General features: G+C 40.4%; 1 protein-coding gene across 2 annotated transcripts in view; it reads left to right on the top strand.

Moving 5' to 3' along the window:
* Frmd3 (FERM domain containing 3) overlaps positions 1-13,142 on the top strand; it is a 352,540-nt gene that overhangs the window by 265,300 nt on the left and 74,098 nt on the right. For both annotated transcript variants that reach the window (XM_012947641.2, XM_004653072.2), the window contains exons 8-10: positions 2,334-2,422; positions 10,489-10,552; positions 11,457-11,545. In XM_012947641.2, the coding sequence (XP_012803095.2) occupies positions 2,334-2,422; positions 10,489-10,552; positions 11,457-11,545 (242 nt within the window). The remainder of the gene's footprint in view (positions 1-2,333; positions 2,423-10,488; positions 10,553-11,456; positions 11,546-13,142) is intronic.

The raw sequence follows: 13,142 nt of genomic DNA, 5'->3' as shown, positions 1-13,142 counted from the left end.
GGATATTTTCCAGCTGCCCCATCTAATAATATAAACCAGTGTGTCCCATTTGGTGCTTTATATCATATTCGGAAACATGGGACCTCTCTGTATTCTTGCTGCTTGCAGGCTGACTTGATTCTTGATTCTGGTTGTATTTCTTTACCTTCTCTTAGCCTATCCATGGGTTGCTAAGTGGTCTTTGTCTAGGTTAGGAACAAAGTGGGATTTCTAGGCATGTTTGTATACTGATGTTATCAGAAATGTGTGGTTGAATCAGGCCAAGATGCTCAGCCCTTGGTCGCATTGTGTTATAGAGGTTTTGGCAGTCACGAATAGTCGGCTCACACTACAGAGCAGATCTAGAACACAGGAGGTCTGGGACACACTTGAAAATTGAACTGTATTCTTCCAGGAGGTCTTCTGTGGGGCAGAGGACTCAGTTCTAAGACAGGAAAGCTATATAATCTTGGACCTTGACCCAAAATTGGAAATCCTGCTGTGGTGGTTTGATTCATGTGTCCCACATAAACTTATGTGTTCTGAATTTTAGGTTGCCAGCTTGGAGATTTGGGAATTAACACCTCTAGGAGGCAATGTATTGTTGGGGGCAGACTTATGGGTGTTATAGCCAGCTCCCCCTTGTAAGTTTTTGGCACACTCTCTTGTTGCTATTTTTCACCTTATGTTGGCCAGGGAGTGATGTCCATCCTCTGCTCATACCATCGTGGAGCTTCCCCTTGAGCCTGTAAACAAAAATAAACCCTTTTTTCACCCACAAGTTGCTCTTGGCCAAGTGTTTTCTGGCAACAATGAAAGCCTGACTGCAACAGTAATGTTGGTACCAAGTGTAGTGTTGCTGCTGGACATCTGACTGTGAGGCTTTGGCCTTTTGGAACTAATTTTCAAGAGGACTGTGGAAGGATTTCAAACCTTGAAGTACAGCTTGGAGGATTCTTCTGGTCAGAATTGCAAGATCTGAGTGCTGTAATAACTATGGATTGTGAGGTTTGTCTTATGAGGGTGAAAAGGAACTTTATTTGGACTGGGCTAGAAGCAGTTTGTGTGAGAGGCTTGTGGTTATGGCCATGTCCTGAGAAGTTGTGCAGGGTTGCATTGCATAGAAATGTGCTGGTGTAGGCAGAGGGATATGGCAAAGGAATTGAAATCTTTGGACTGAAACCTCTGCCCCTTCAGCTGCAATTATACGAGAGATTACAATCTGTGAGATTATTAGCACCTTTCCTGGAATGGTGGAGTGTAAGAAATGCAGGGAAGAGGGGGTCATTGAGTTGCAATATGGTCGTGTGTTTTGGAAATGGCCATGGGCAGTGTGAAGCAGGTTGACTGAATGCCAGCATGGAGACCCCATGGAGGTGTGAGGATGAACTGTGGATTGCAGTGGAGACCCAGGGGAGACACCAGGACTTGAGATAGCTGCTAAGAAGAACTGCTGTCCCTAGATGACATTTTCCAGGACTGTGAGTAGCATAGCTGGAGGGGTGGAATTATAACTCCAGAGAATTGTTGCTGGTTAGAATTATCGGACTTTCAGATTTGTCACTGGCTAGAGTTGTTGTACTTGAACCTACAGAGTTTGATGTTTGCCCTGGTTGTTTTAAATCTTGTGTTGGCTGAATATTTCTTTGCTAAATTCAATGCCATCTTTTGCAGTGTGAATGTTCATTCTGTGCCATTATGGTTTTTTGAGGTTATTTTTTGGTGTGATGGCTCAGTTAAAAGCTGTTGGAGTATGGGGCTATATGAACATCATTGGAATTAATAAAAACTATAGAGACTTTTAAAGTTGGATGAATGCATTGCATTTTACATCATGGATAATTATCAGTTTATGGGGGCCAGGGGCAGAATGTGGTGGTATGATTCATGTATACCCCATAAACTTAGGTGTTCTTAATGCTAGATTTCAACTGATGAAGATTTGGGAATTAACACCTCCAGGCGACAGTATATTCTTGGGGGCAAGCTTATGGCTTTTATAGCCAGCTCCCCTTTCCTTGTTTGGCACACTCTCCTGTTGCTATTGTTTACCTTATGTTGGCCACCCTGTGCTCATGCCATCATTTCCCCCTGCCATTGTGGAGCTTCCCCTCAAACCCCTAAACCAAAATAAACCCTTTTCCTCCACAAATTGCTCTTGGTCAAGTGTTTTCTGGCAGCAATGCAAACCTGACTGCAACACCTGCTCTTAAAAATTCCATCCTAGAAATTTAGCTTACTGATAGATTCATTGGACTTAAACTGATGTCATCCCAGTGAAGATGAATGAGCATGCCATTTTGCATTTATTTTGATCTACCCAAATTGGTCCTTATACCTTTCTGTTTCCTCAGGATTCAACAGGTACAACATCCTTTCTAGGATTCACTGCTGCAGGCTTTGTGGTATTCCAGGGAAATAAAAGAATCCATTTGATAAAATGGTGAGTATGTTTTTTGGACAACTGGCTTAACATTTTGTCCTCATCATTTCACTCCATCTCCTTAGCATTTTTGTTTCTTTGTTCTAATTTATATTTTTTGGATTGTGTCAAGTATACATTTATTTATCTTGGAACTTCACCATATAGCATTTATCACATGTTAGTGAAAACCAATTTAGGTTGCCCTTGGTGGGACTTCCTAAGCTGGACTTCCTAAACTGAGTAGTAATGTCAGGATATTTGGCCTTGGGAGCTCTGCCTTAAAGAGCAGGCATGCCAGTGCTATCTAACCAGAATTGTCTACTGATATGGCTAAAGGGAAGAATTTGGGAGGATGGAATAAAGATACATATTCTCATAGTACATTTCGTGTTGCTGTATCAGAATACTTGAAGCTGGGGACTTTGTTAAGAGAGGAGGATCATTTGACTTAAAATTATGGTACCTGGAAAGCCCAAATAGCAGGACACTAGCATATGCCTTGGGCCTTCTGGCTGCACTAAAGCATGGAAGAGAAGCAAAAAGGGAAGCAGGCTTAAACATAAAACATGTATGTGCAAAGGAATACAATAAAGAGACTGGGGAGAAATTAAACTTGCTGTTTTTATAACCTGTCTTAGGAACTCACTTACTCTAGTGAGACATACATAGCCTACTGTGAGACCAGAATTAGTCCTTTCAAAAGAGCAGTCATGTCCCAGTCATATCCCACAAAATACCACCTTCTCAAGGTCTCAGTGCCTTTTAATATGACTATACTGAGGACTGAGCTTCCAGTGCATGGAACTTTGGGAGACAAACCACAGCAGTCTTTTGGAACATACTCAAAGACCATTTTCTTCCACTTATTTCTCTCTACTCTCCTCTTCTGCTGAGTCCTTGGTACAAACTTTCCTTTTGTTTTCCAGTGCAAAGGTGAAGTTGCTTTTTGAAAAGTAATATGTATGGCTATTCAAATTGGCATGCTATTAATAAGAAGGTTGGGTAATGCACAATGCAACAGTTCCAGAACTGAAAAAGTTGCATATCTGTTAACTTCTTGCCAAACAACATCATGAAGAACTTCGATTTCCATTTGCTTTGATGTCACACAAGGTGGATAGGTTTTTTCCCCAGGCTCATGTGCACAAAATGGCCATGCATATGAAGCTGGCTTTCAGATCTTCACACAGTAGTACTTAAAATCTGGAGGACAGAAACCACAAAATAAGTATGGCTTTTTCCTGTAGGAGACTTCCTGTTTATCTAACTGGACAGAAATAGGTCACATTTACCAACATAATCCAATGTTTGCTGAGGAAAGTGGAGTCTATAGCTGGGCTATTCAAAACTAGGCCTTCTGAAATCTGCGAAGAGCATAATATGCATGAATACATGGCTATGGGGGGTTAAAAGTCTACCCTGTGAGAGTGTAGAGCAGGAAGGTGAACAACAGCACGTGCCGTGTCTAATCAAGGAGCAAAATGTTTAGCTAATGACTGAGGAAAGCTGGACATTATATACACATTGGAAGGCATAGTCTTGTTTATACCTACACCTAGATTTAATTTTGTTTTTGTTGGAGCTGGACAGGCTTGTCAATCCGGGATCTTACTGGGTCAGGGCCTTATTCAGAGGACTCTAGTTTTAAGCTGTTAGGTATGAAGTTCTTGGTTGGTTAGTGGTATCCTCAGCCCTAAAGTCTATTGTATTTACCTTTGTGGTACTAAAACAAAATATCCAACCCAAAACAGCTGAGTCCTGGAGAGATGAGCAATGGTTAAGCACTTGCCTACAAAGCCTAACAACCTAGGCTTGATTCCCCAATACCCACGTACAGCCAGATGTACAAAGTAGAACATGCATATATAGTTGGTTGACAGTGGCTTGACACTCTGAACTGCCCATTCTTTTTCTTTCTCTCCTTGTTTCTCTTCTCTCTCTGCTTGAAAATAAATATTTTTTAAAAAACAGCTGATAAGGGAAAGGGCTTATTTTGGATCACAATCATGAGGGAAAGTGTTGTCATCCTAGGCAAGTGTGGCAGAGCAGAGGCTGGACATCAAATATTGCCTCAGCACCTGGCAGAAGGCAACAACACAGTGAGCTGAGTTCTGGAAAGGGGAAACCTGGCCTATAACACCCCAAAGCCTTCCTCCAGCATCACACCTGTGCAAATAAATTATTAGCTGGGGACCAAGCATTCAAAATACATGGGGATACAGGGAGTTCCTATTCAATTTGCCAAATCAAACCCCTGGCTTTCTGAGATTCATGACCACCTCACAATGCAAAATTCATTCTGTCCAACTTTAAAATCCCCTCCTTTAAAAAAATAATCCCAACACTATTCAAAACTCCAAAGTCCAAGAAACAAAAGTCTCTTCTGAAACTCAAGGTCTTAACAGTCTTCCTGTAAAATCAAAACACAAATTAAATGCTTTCAGCACATAATAGCACAGAGTAAACTTTTTCCACTACAAAAAGAAGATTTAGCAAGGAAATATTAGACCAATGCAAGATCATAAAACAAGCAGGACAAATGTCAAATCCTATAGCTTTATGTCTGTCATCTGGGACCTGCAACCAAAACCTCTGGGCTCCATAGTCCACTACATTGGCCTTTGCTGCTTGCTTTCCAGGTAGATTAATCTGAGCCAGAGTGAGCAGTTTTCACTGGTGGCTCTCCATAGTCCTGGAATCTCCAAAATCCTGAGGTCTCCACTGTATTCCATAGTTCATGCCCACAGTTCCATGCCATGGCCCCTCCACAGCCTCTGTTCCATATTGCCTAGAGGCCATCTGCAAATAACCACATTGAACAACCAATTATCCTCCCTTTCTTGCATGTGTTATACTTTCAAAATTAGTACTGTGGTGGCTTGCTTCAGGTGTCCCTCAGAAACTTAGGTGTTCTGAATGCTAGGTACCCAACTGATGGCAATTTGGCAATTAATGCCTCCTGTAGGCAGTGTATTTCTGGGGGCAGGCTTATGGGTATTATAATCAGCTTCCTCTTGCCAGTATTTGGCACACTGTCCTGGTGCTGTTGTCCATCTGATGTTGGCTAGGAGGTGATGTCCATCCTCTGCTCATGCCATCATTTTCCCCTGCCATGATGGAGCTTCCCCTTGAGTTTGTAAGCCAAAATAAATAAATAAATAAATAAATATATATATATATATATATATATATATATATATATATATATATATTTATCACAAACTGCTCTTGGTTGGATGTTTTCTTCTAGCAATGCAAACCTGATTGCAACAAGTACCAAATGGCATAAGCTGCAAAACTTTTCAACCCAGAGGACTTTGAAAAGCAGAACATTCCTTCAGCATTCTTCCTTCAGGTGTCCTTTCAAAAGAGTAGAATTTATCTTACTGTCCCAATGCAGAACAGTTGGCAGATATCAATGGTGGTAATCACTCAAATAATTACAGCTGAACTGGGCTGTTGTTGCCAGTCAGAAACTTTCATTTCTTTCTGTGCCAATTTATACCTTCCATATCCTTTTGGTACTTTTAAGTGTAATGTTATTTCAGTTCTCAGGACATAAGAAGAGCTCAGCCAACCGCTATAAACAGCCTCTAGCTCAGTCCCAGAAAAATATGTTTTTGGTGCTCATAAGCCATATCTCTGCAGTCCACACACCTTTCTGCTTTTAGGTCTTTTAAGCCCTGGCCAAAATAGTATATCAAGTTGTTTATAGCACTTCAAGACTTCTCCAGAGCAAAGTTTCAAATCCTTCCATATTCTTCACACAAATCAATTTCAAAAGACAAGAATCCATGGTTAGATTTTATTCTTTACTTTTTAAAACTTTTTATTGACAACTTCCATAAATATAGCCAATATGCCATGATCATAATACCCTCCCATTACCCTTTCTACTCTTTCACTCATGTGCCTCCTCCACTGAATCCCATCTTCTTTTTAACTAGTCTCTCATTTTTTCTTTATTAGAAATATACATACTCAGTATGTAAACAGCACATGTTGGTACCATCCTTAGCCTCCTCCCTGTTCTCCCTCCTTTGAAGGGACCCTCCTCATTGGGATTGCCAGTTATTCCCATGGGGATTGTGGATCGTGCATTGTGGGTGTAGTGATCAGTTATGGGGAAGAGGCAATGTCTCTGAGCATAATGTCTCAACTTGTGGCTCTAACAATCTTTCTATCCCCTATTCCACAAATCGTATATATATACAATAGTCCCTGAGCCATATTGAGTTTGTTTTACTTCAGTAATGAGGTCTTGGGAGCCTCTGTGTCTCTGGATCACTGGTTTGGTAGGAGTTGAGTGTTGTTCGTGTGTATATCCTTCTCTCTTATGTTGATACCAGGTTCACCATGAAAGCAGCACTCTTGCTCATTTCCCCAATTATTCTATGGTTTCAGTTGGGACCCTCGTGAAGTATGTTGGGCTGATTCTCTTCTCAGGTTCTACATCTATCTGAAAAGGAGAAGCAAATTCTCCAATGGAGAGTGAAGTCAGTTTCAGATAAATTGAACCATTCTTAGTTTAGAGATAATTTAATAGGTGTAGGCCCTCTTGTAGCCCAAGATTGGTGGGAGCTTGATATTGGAGAGAACTCATTTTTTGGATATGGTTCTGACTTGCTTCCCAGTTCCAGCTATGGGTTCTATTCCACTGAGTGGATCTGTTAGGCAATTCAAGAGCAGTTTGTTACCCACCATAGCTTTGTGCTACTATTCCACTCAGGAAAGTGTCACATCTGGTTGTTTGCTGCTGAGTAGCTTAGACCACGAGTTGCTTGGATAGATGCTGGCCATTTCCCCCAGTAGCTGATGTAGCACCTTGTGGCACTAGACAAGCTAACTCTCTGGGGACGGACTCTCTTCCAGATTCTAGCCAGGTCTCTCCTTGTTCCATATCAGCAGCACATGGTATCTTTGGAAGTAGGGTCTTACCATTAACCTTTGGTGGGTAATCAAGTGCTCTGAGAGAAGTCTGTCTTCTTATAGGAAACCTTGTAAGTCTCTGACCAACAGCTAATTATGGATGTTAACCACATCCTGGCACTGGGAGTTACAGGCCAGTCCAAGGGAAGAAAAGGAAGAAACATATAGGTAACATAAAAGAAAAAGCGAGAAAAGAGAAACAAGAAAAGGTTATGATTATTCTTCATCAGACCCTCTCCAGGGCCCTTTGATTCAGGTGTTCCCTGATGAGTTTCAACCTTTTAGTCTGTCATTCTGGATTGTTTTTATAGATTATAAATTTTATTGTACAAATCTATCAGGTGTTGGTTATGTTTCTAATGGGTTATACTCTTCTATCCTTTCTCCCTTGCTCCTAATACACTAAGGGTCCTCCTTAGTGGGCTGTAGGCCCATAAATGCTTTAGTCAGTCTCTATGGGCAGAGGACAATGCCACAGGATACTTGTTCCTATCCTGTGACTTTTACAATCTTTCTACCTCCATTCCACAAAGTTCCTTGAGCCTTGGTCAGTGTGTTATAATACTACTTTAGCAGCAAGCTTTCTATAGTCTCTGAGTTTTTGCTTTGAAGCATTTTTAGTGTCCTCAGTATCTGTTGCCAACTCTCTAGAGCTTGTTGTCCAACGAGCATGAGAGCAGCATTCATGTTGAGATTGTCACTTCCTCTGTAATGTCTTTTGGGCCCTGTCAGATGTGATAGAGGTGCTCCTTATCATGCCTTGTAGATGGCTATCTTTTATAATATTGATGGGTCTTGGTACTCCTTGGGTTTCATTGTCATCTGTTAAAAAAATAAAGCAGATTTTGTAACCAAGAGTGAGAGCAGCATGGATTAATGGGGAGAAGTCCAGTGATTCAAGACTTTTAGGTCAGTATAGCCCATCTTCTAAGTCAAAGACCAGTGGGAGCTTCTGTCTTGAGTTTATGACCATCATTTCTATATGATTCTCACTTGGTTCTCATTACCAGGTATGAATTCTCCCTCATTGAGCAGGTCTCATAGACCATGATAGAGCCATTTTTTACCCACATAGGCTGTGTGCCACTATTGCACAGGTGTGTACATTTTGTCTAGCTGACTGATTTAATAGTAGGAAGAATCCCCTGCTTGTTCAGCTGTTGGTGGTCATTATCCACCAGCATCTCACATAGCACTTTCCAGTACTATTAGGGTAAGCAGGGAGTAGGCTTGCTTCTAAGTTCCAGAATGGTCTGTCATTGTCCTGTGTCCACTACCTGTGGTGTCCTCAGCAATAGGGCATTAGTATTTAGCTCTGGTGGATAACCAAGTGCATTGGCAATGGCTTGCATTGTTTTGGGGACCTCATGGGTCTCCTTGACTCTGTGGTTGGTAACCCAGTTCTGGGTTTGTAGTTTACCAGCCTGTGCACATACCCTTAGGGATAAACTTTCTACCCTCTACAGGGTCCTTCTGACTGGGTGATCTTCTAGCATCAACAACCCCATATCTCAGTATCAATTTTCTATTGTGTTACTTGCTTATTGCTGGGGCAAAATACCCAACCTAAGGCAGATGATGACAGGAAAGGATTTTTTTTAGTTTATAATGTCAAGGGGAAGTTTCATCATGGCAAAGGAAAGTATTGCAGAGCAGAGGCTGGACATCTTTTCTTGCCATAGCAGGTGACAAGGTGGAGCTTTCTATAACACCAAAATCGCACTCCCAGCAAGACACCTCCTCCAGCAAGTCGCCACCTCCCAAAATGACACCAGCTGGTGATCAAGTGTTCAGAATGTATGAGGCTGTGGGGGACAGGCTATAGAACATTTAGGGGTCTTATAAAAGGAAAGCTATCAGTAAAAACAAAAGCAGAAGGTACAGAGAATATATACTAATCTAGCAAAATGTTTTAAAATAAAAGCAGGTTCTAAGAGGCCAGTATTAAGCTAAAAAAAAAAAAAAGGAGGGATTTAATAGATAAATAATTGAACAAATCTGAGCAGTAAGAAACATGACACTGAGGTTCAGGTAATGGTAAAGGAATGTCTCCATCTGTGATGGTTTAAATGAGACATCCCCCACAGTGGATCATGGAAAACTTGGAAATGCCCCTCCTTCTATCATAGGACTGTTAAATACTTGGGGATCTTGAAGGATGTCTGATACTTGGGTTTCCAGGTTAGAAGTAGTTTGATTAGAATCCCCCCCACTCCCCTCACCCCAGGTTCTATACGCTGAAGCTGGCCAATATCTGGACCATTGGCCTGTTTTCTTATCCATGTCTTAACTCCTGGTACTGTGCTAACATGTACCCCATCCTTTCTGCTTTTTCCTTAGGCATATATATTTGTAACAGCCATGTATCTCTTCTTAAAACAAGTTTTATTCTTATGTTAATCTTACTTGTGTTTTTCTTAATTCAGCTGTCACTGTTTTGCAAATCATCTACCTAAGTATGAATGAGATCTCCCTGTTCTCTTCCCCAGAGAAAGCACAGAGGCATTTGGATGTATCCTAAAAACTGAATTAAAGGGATAAAAATAGAACCCCCTTACATTTTTACTCATGAATGAAGTAACCAGGCAGGTTTTATTCAAAGAGCTTATTAAAATCTAAAGTAATGATTCTATGGGCAACTTCTCATTCATCTGGCTGTTAGTACATCTTTGATCATTTCAATGTGTAAGAAAATCAATTACTTTGGAAACAGGGGTAAAAATTTTGCAGTGTAGTGTATGTTTTTCTGGAAAGTGGATGTTGGAGTATGAATAAGTCAGACTCCTTGAATTCATATTTCATTAACTGAGTCCACAATAACCACATTCTTCCTATGATGAAAAGTGAGCTGGCAAGTGATTATTGTGCTCCTTAATACCCATAAACACTGTGGAGCTTCTTAGAAGAAAGCCTCGATGAAAGAAATGAAATAAATAGTTCTCAACTGCCTATGGATCTTTTGTTGGGAAGGAAATTGCTGTATAAGTCATGTGAGGCTTTTCATTGTGATGAGATCATTGCTGATGATAAGATAATGTCTTGATTCATTGTAACCTCGCTGGCAATGTTGAGTCAGCCAGATCCTCATGGGAAAGCCTTGAACCTTGCTCAGCTATCATCTTCTATTCTTCTCACACAGAGATTTCTTTTCTTAGGCCAGATGTCTGCAAGTTGAAGTATGAAGGGAAGACTTTTTACGTGGTTGGGACCCCAAAAGAGGTCAGATACTGTACTTATAACTACCTTTGCCATGTGTACTGTGTAACTGTATGTGACTGAGACATTCAAGAATAAAATATTCAGTAAGTTTGGTAGCTCCCTAAAGACTGTGACTCTGAAATAAGATCATGGAAGCTGCTGGCTGAAAATAGTTTAAAATGAAACAAATAAGCAGTCGATTTGTACATTTAAGAATAAAGAAAATGAGCAATGCTGACTGCACAGCTCTCTTTAATAGAAAGACTGGCATAAATTTGAGGAATGAAAGATGGACACTCCAATTAGCTCTTTTTGCCAAGACAGAGACAGATGAAACAAATACATACTTGGAATATCCGCTAGATATGGAGGGGTGTTACAAGCGTGTCTCAAGATGGTCTCCAACCCTGGCGCCGGGTACCAAACTGAGGACCTTGCACTTGCTTGATAAGCTCTTTACCACCAAGATAAATCCCCAATCCTGAGAAAGCTAGGCCTAAGAGCTATTAGCAGTATTACCACTTTCGTGTTTGGTGTTGACTTTGAGATGCATTGGATGAAAGCAACTGCCAAAATGTTGAGCCTTAGGGCAAGCTCTGGTTTGAAGATTTTCTAGACTATAGATATTAGCTCAACTACTAGCTTTTCAAATATGGTAGATGTGTTTTATTAGAAGACGTATATGATACCTAGACTGTTAAGAAAGATCACAAAGCAGCTATGTATCATAAAAAGTGCTTAGATAGCTTAATCTATGATAAGCAAGGGAAGAGCCATGATATTTAGATACTTTAATGAGCATAGTAATGTGTTAGATTATTTCAACTGTGTGTAGAAAGAGGCAGGATACAAATAGGTAAGTACCTGAGAAATAATCATAAAAATTATAAATTGTGTTTAACACTCCCTTTCTTATTGTTATTAGAAAAAAGCCATGTTGGTATTCCACACTTCAACACCAGCTGCCTGCAAACATCTGTGGAAGTGTGGGGTAGAGAACCAGGCCTTTTATAAGTAAGTTGTTTATATTTATTTTATAATAGTTTTTGACATTTTCATACATATATATTTCATGTTGATCATATGCACCACATATTACCCTCTCTTGCTTATCAGTCCTACTGTATTCCTTCTTCTTCCTATGTCTTGCTAGTGGTTATGTCACAAAAGACTATGACTCTTAAACTGTCTTCCTTCCAGTAACCATTAACTGTCATTAGTTCTTCTGGATGGGAAGGGGCTTCCTAAGCCCCTCCCCTATCGATTACAGAATGTTGACTGGCCCCATCATGTACAGGACTTCTGCAGGTAACCACAGCTTCTATGAGTTCAAGAGTGCAATGGCCTTGTCATATCTGGATGGTTATTATATTCTTTCCCTTCCCTCTTGTGCCATGTTTGCTGAACCTTGGAGAGAATGAAATATGTGTCTCTTCTAGGACTGGACACTTATTAGTCTCTTATTCTGAACACTTTGACCAGTTATTAGGCTCTCTCTACACTGACTGCCTCCCATTGTGGAAAGAAAATGCTTATCTGACCAGGACAAAGAACTGAACTAATCTGTGGGATGTTTATAAGACAGTTTGACAATACATTGGCAAAACAACAACAGTACAGTCTCCCTCAGGGATTATGGCCTCCTTCAGCCATGAGCTATTGACTCCGTTTTCAGTACCAAGCATGAATGATCTTCTGGGGATCAGGCCTCAAATCCAATCAGAGAGGTTGGTTGTTCCCATGACAGGTATGCCACTATTGTACTAAAGGGTACAACTTTCCTGCTGGGCCAGTGGGTGATATCATTGATGTTTCTCTGCCAACAAGCCTGTGTAGCAACTTTCAGCACTGTGAAAATGAAGTAGCAGGAAGGAAGCTTACAGATCATTTACAGCTTGATTTCTCTATATCCTGATACCAAAGTTATGGTATCTTCAGCAATAGAGTCTCATTTTTTCATTGCTGGTGGGCATCCAAGAGCAATGGCCATAGTATATATTGTTTGGGGTAGGGAGATATAGATTCCCTGACCAAAAATTCACATAAAGTTAGCTTATGCCTGGCACAGATAATATTGTTTAGTATCATATGGCTATAAGAAGTAGAATTGTCCATCTATGTAGGGAACCTCTGTCAATTTCTATTATTATCTCAAATATATTTTTATTGTACTTGTAATACATTAGGTGGTTTTCTTGTAGCTTTTCATATCTCCGAAATTTTGATTAGCCCTCTACCTATTTTGTCTTCACCTGCATCACCAAGCCTTGATCCTTACTTAACCTTTTTCTACCACAGTATTCACCCCACACACAACTTCTATATCACTTGTGCTCTACTATCTCCTCCCTTGAAGCATTTTCTTTCCCACATTTAGTCATTTCCTACCAAACTCTGTCTTCCTGGTCTCTGGATATATTCCACTTTGAACTTACAGGTGTGAGAATTTAAAACCAGAATCTGGAATGAGAGAGAATATGACGCATTGGTCTTTTTAAACCCAGTTATTTCATTTAATATTTTCCAGTTCCACCCATTTCCTGCAAATTTTATAATGTCATTTTCTTTTATAGTTGGATAAAATTCTATCTTATATAAATACCACACTTTC

Source organism: Jaculus jaculus, chromosome 1 (assembly GCF_020740685.1).
Source record: "Jaculus jaculus isolate mJacJac1 chromosome 1, mJacJac1.mat.Y.cur, whole genome shotgun sequence".
NCBI classification, from domain to species: Eukaryota; Metazoa; Chordata; class Mammalia; order Rodentia; family Dipodidae; genus Jaculus; species Jaculus jaculus.
The sequence above is the reverse complement of the archived record's forward strand: the minus strand, read 5'-3'. Positions and strand labels throughout refer to the sequence as shown.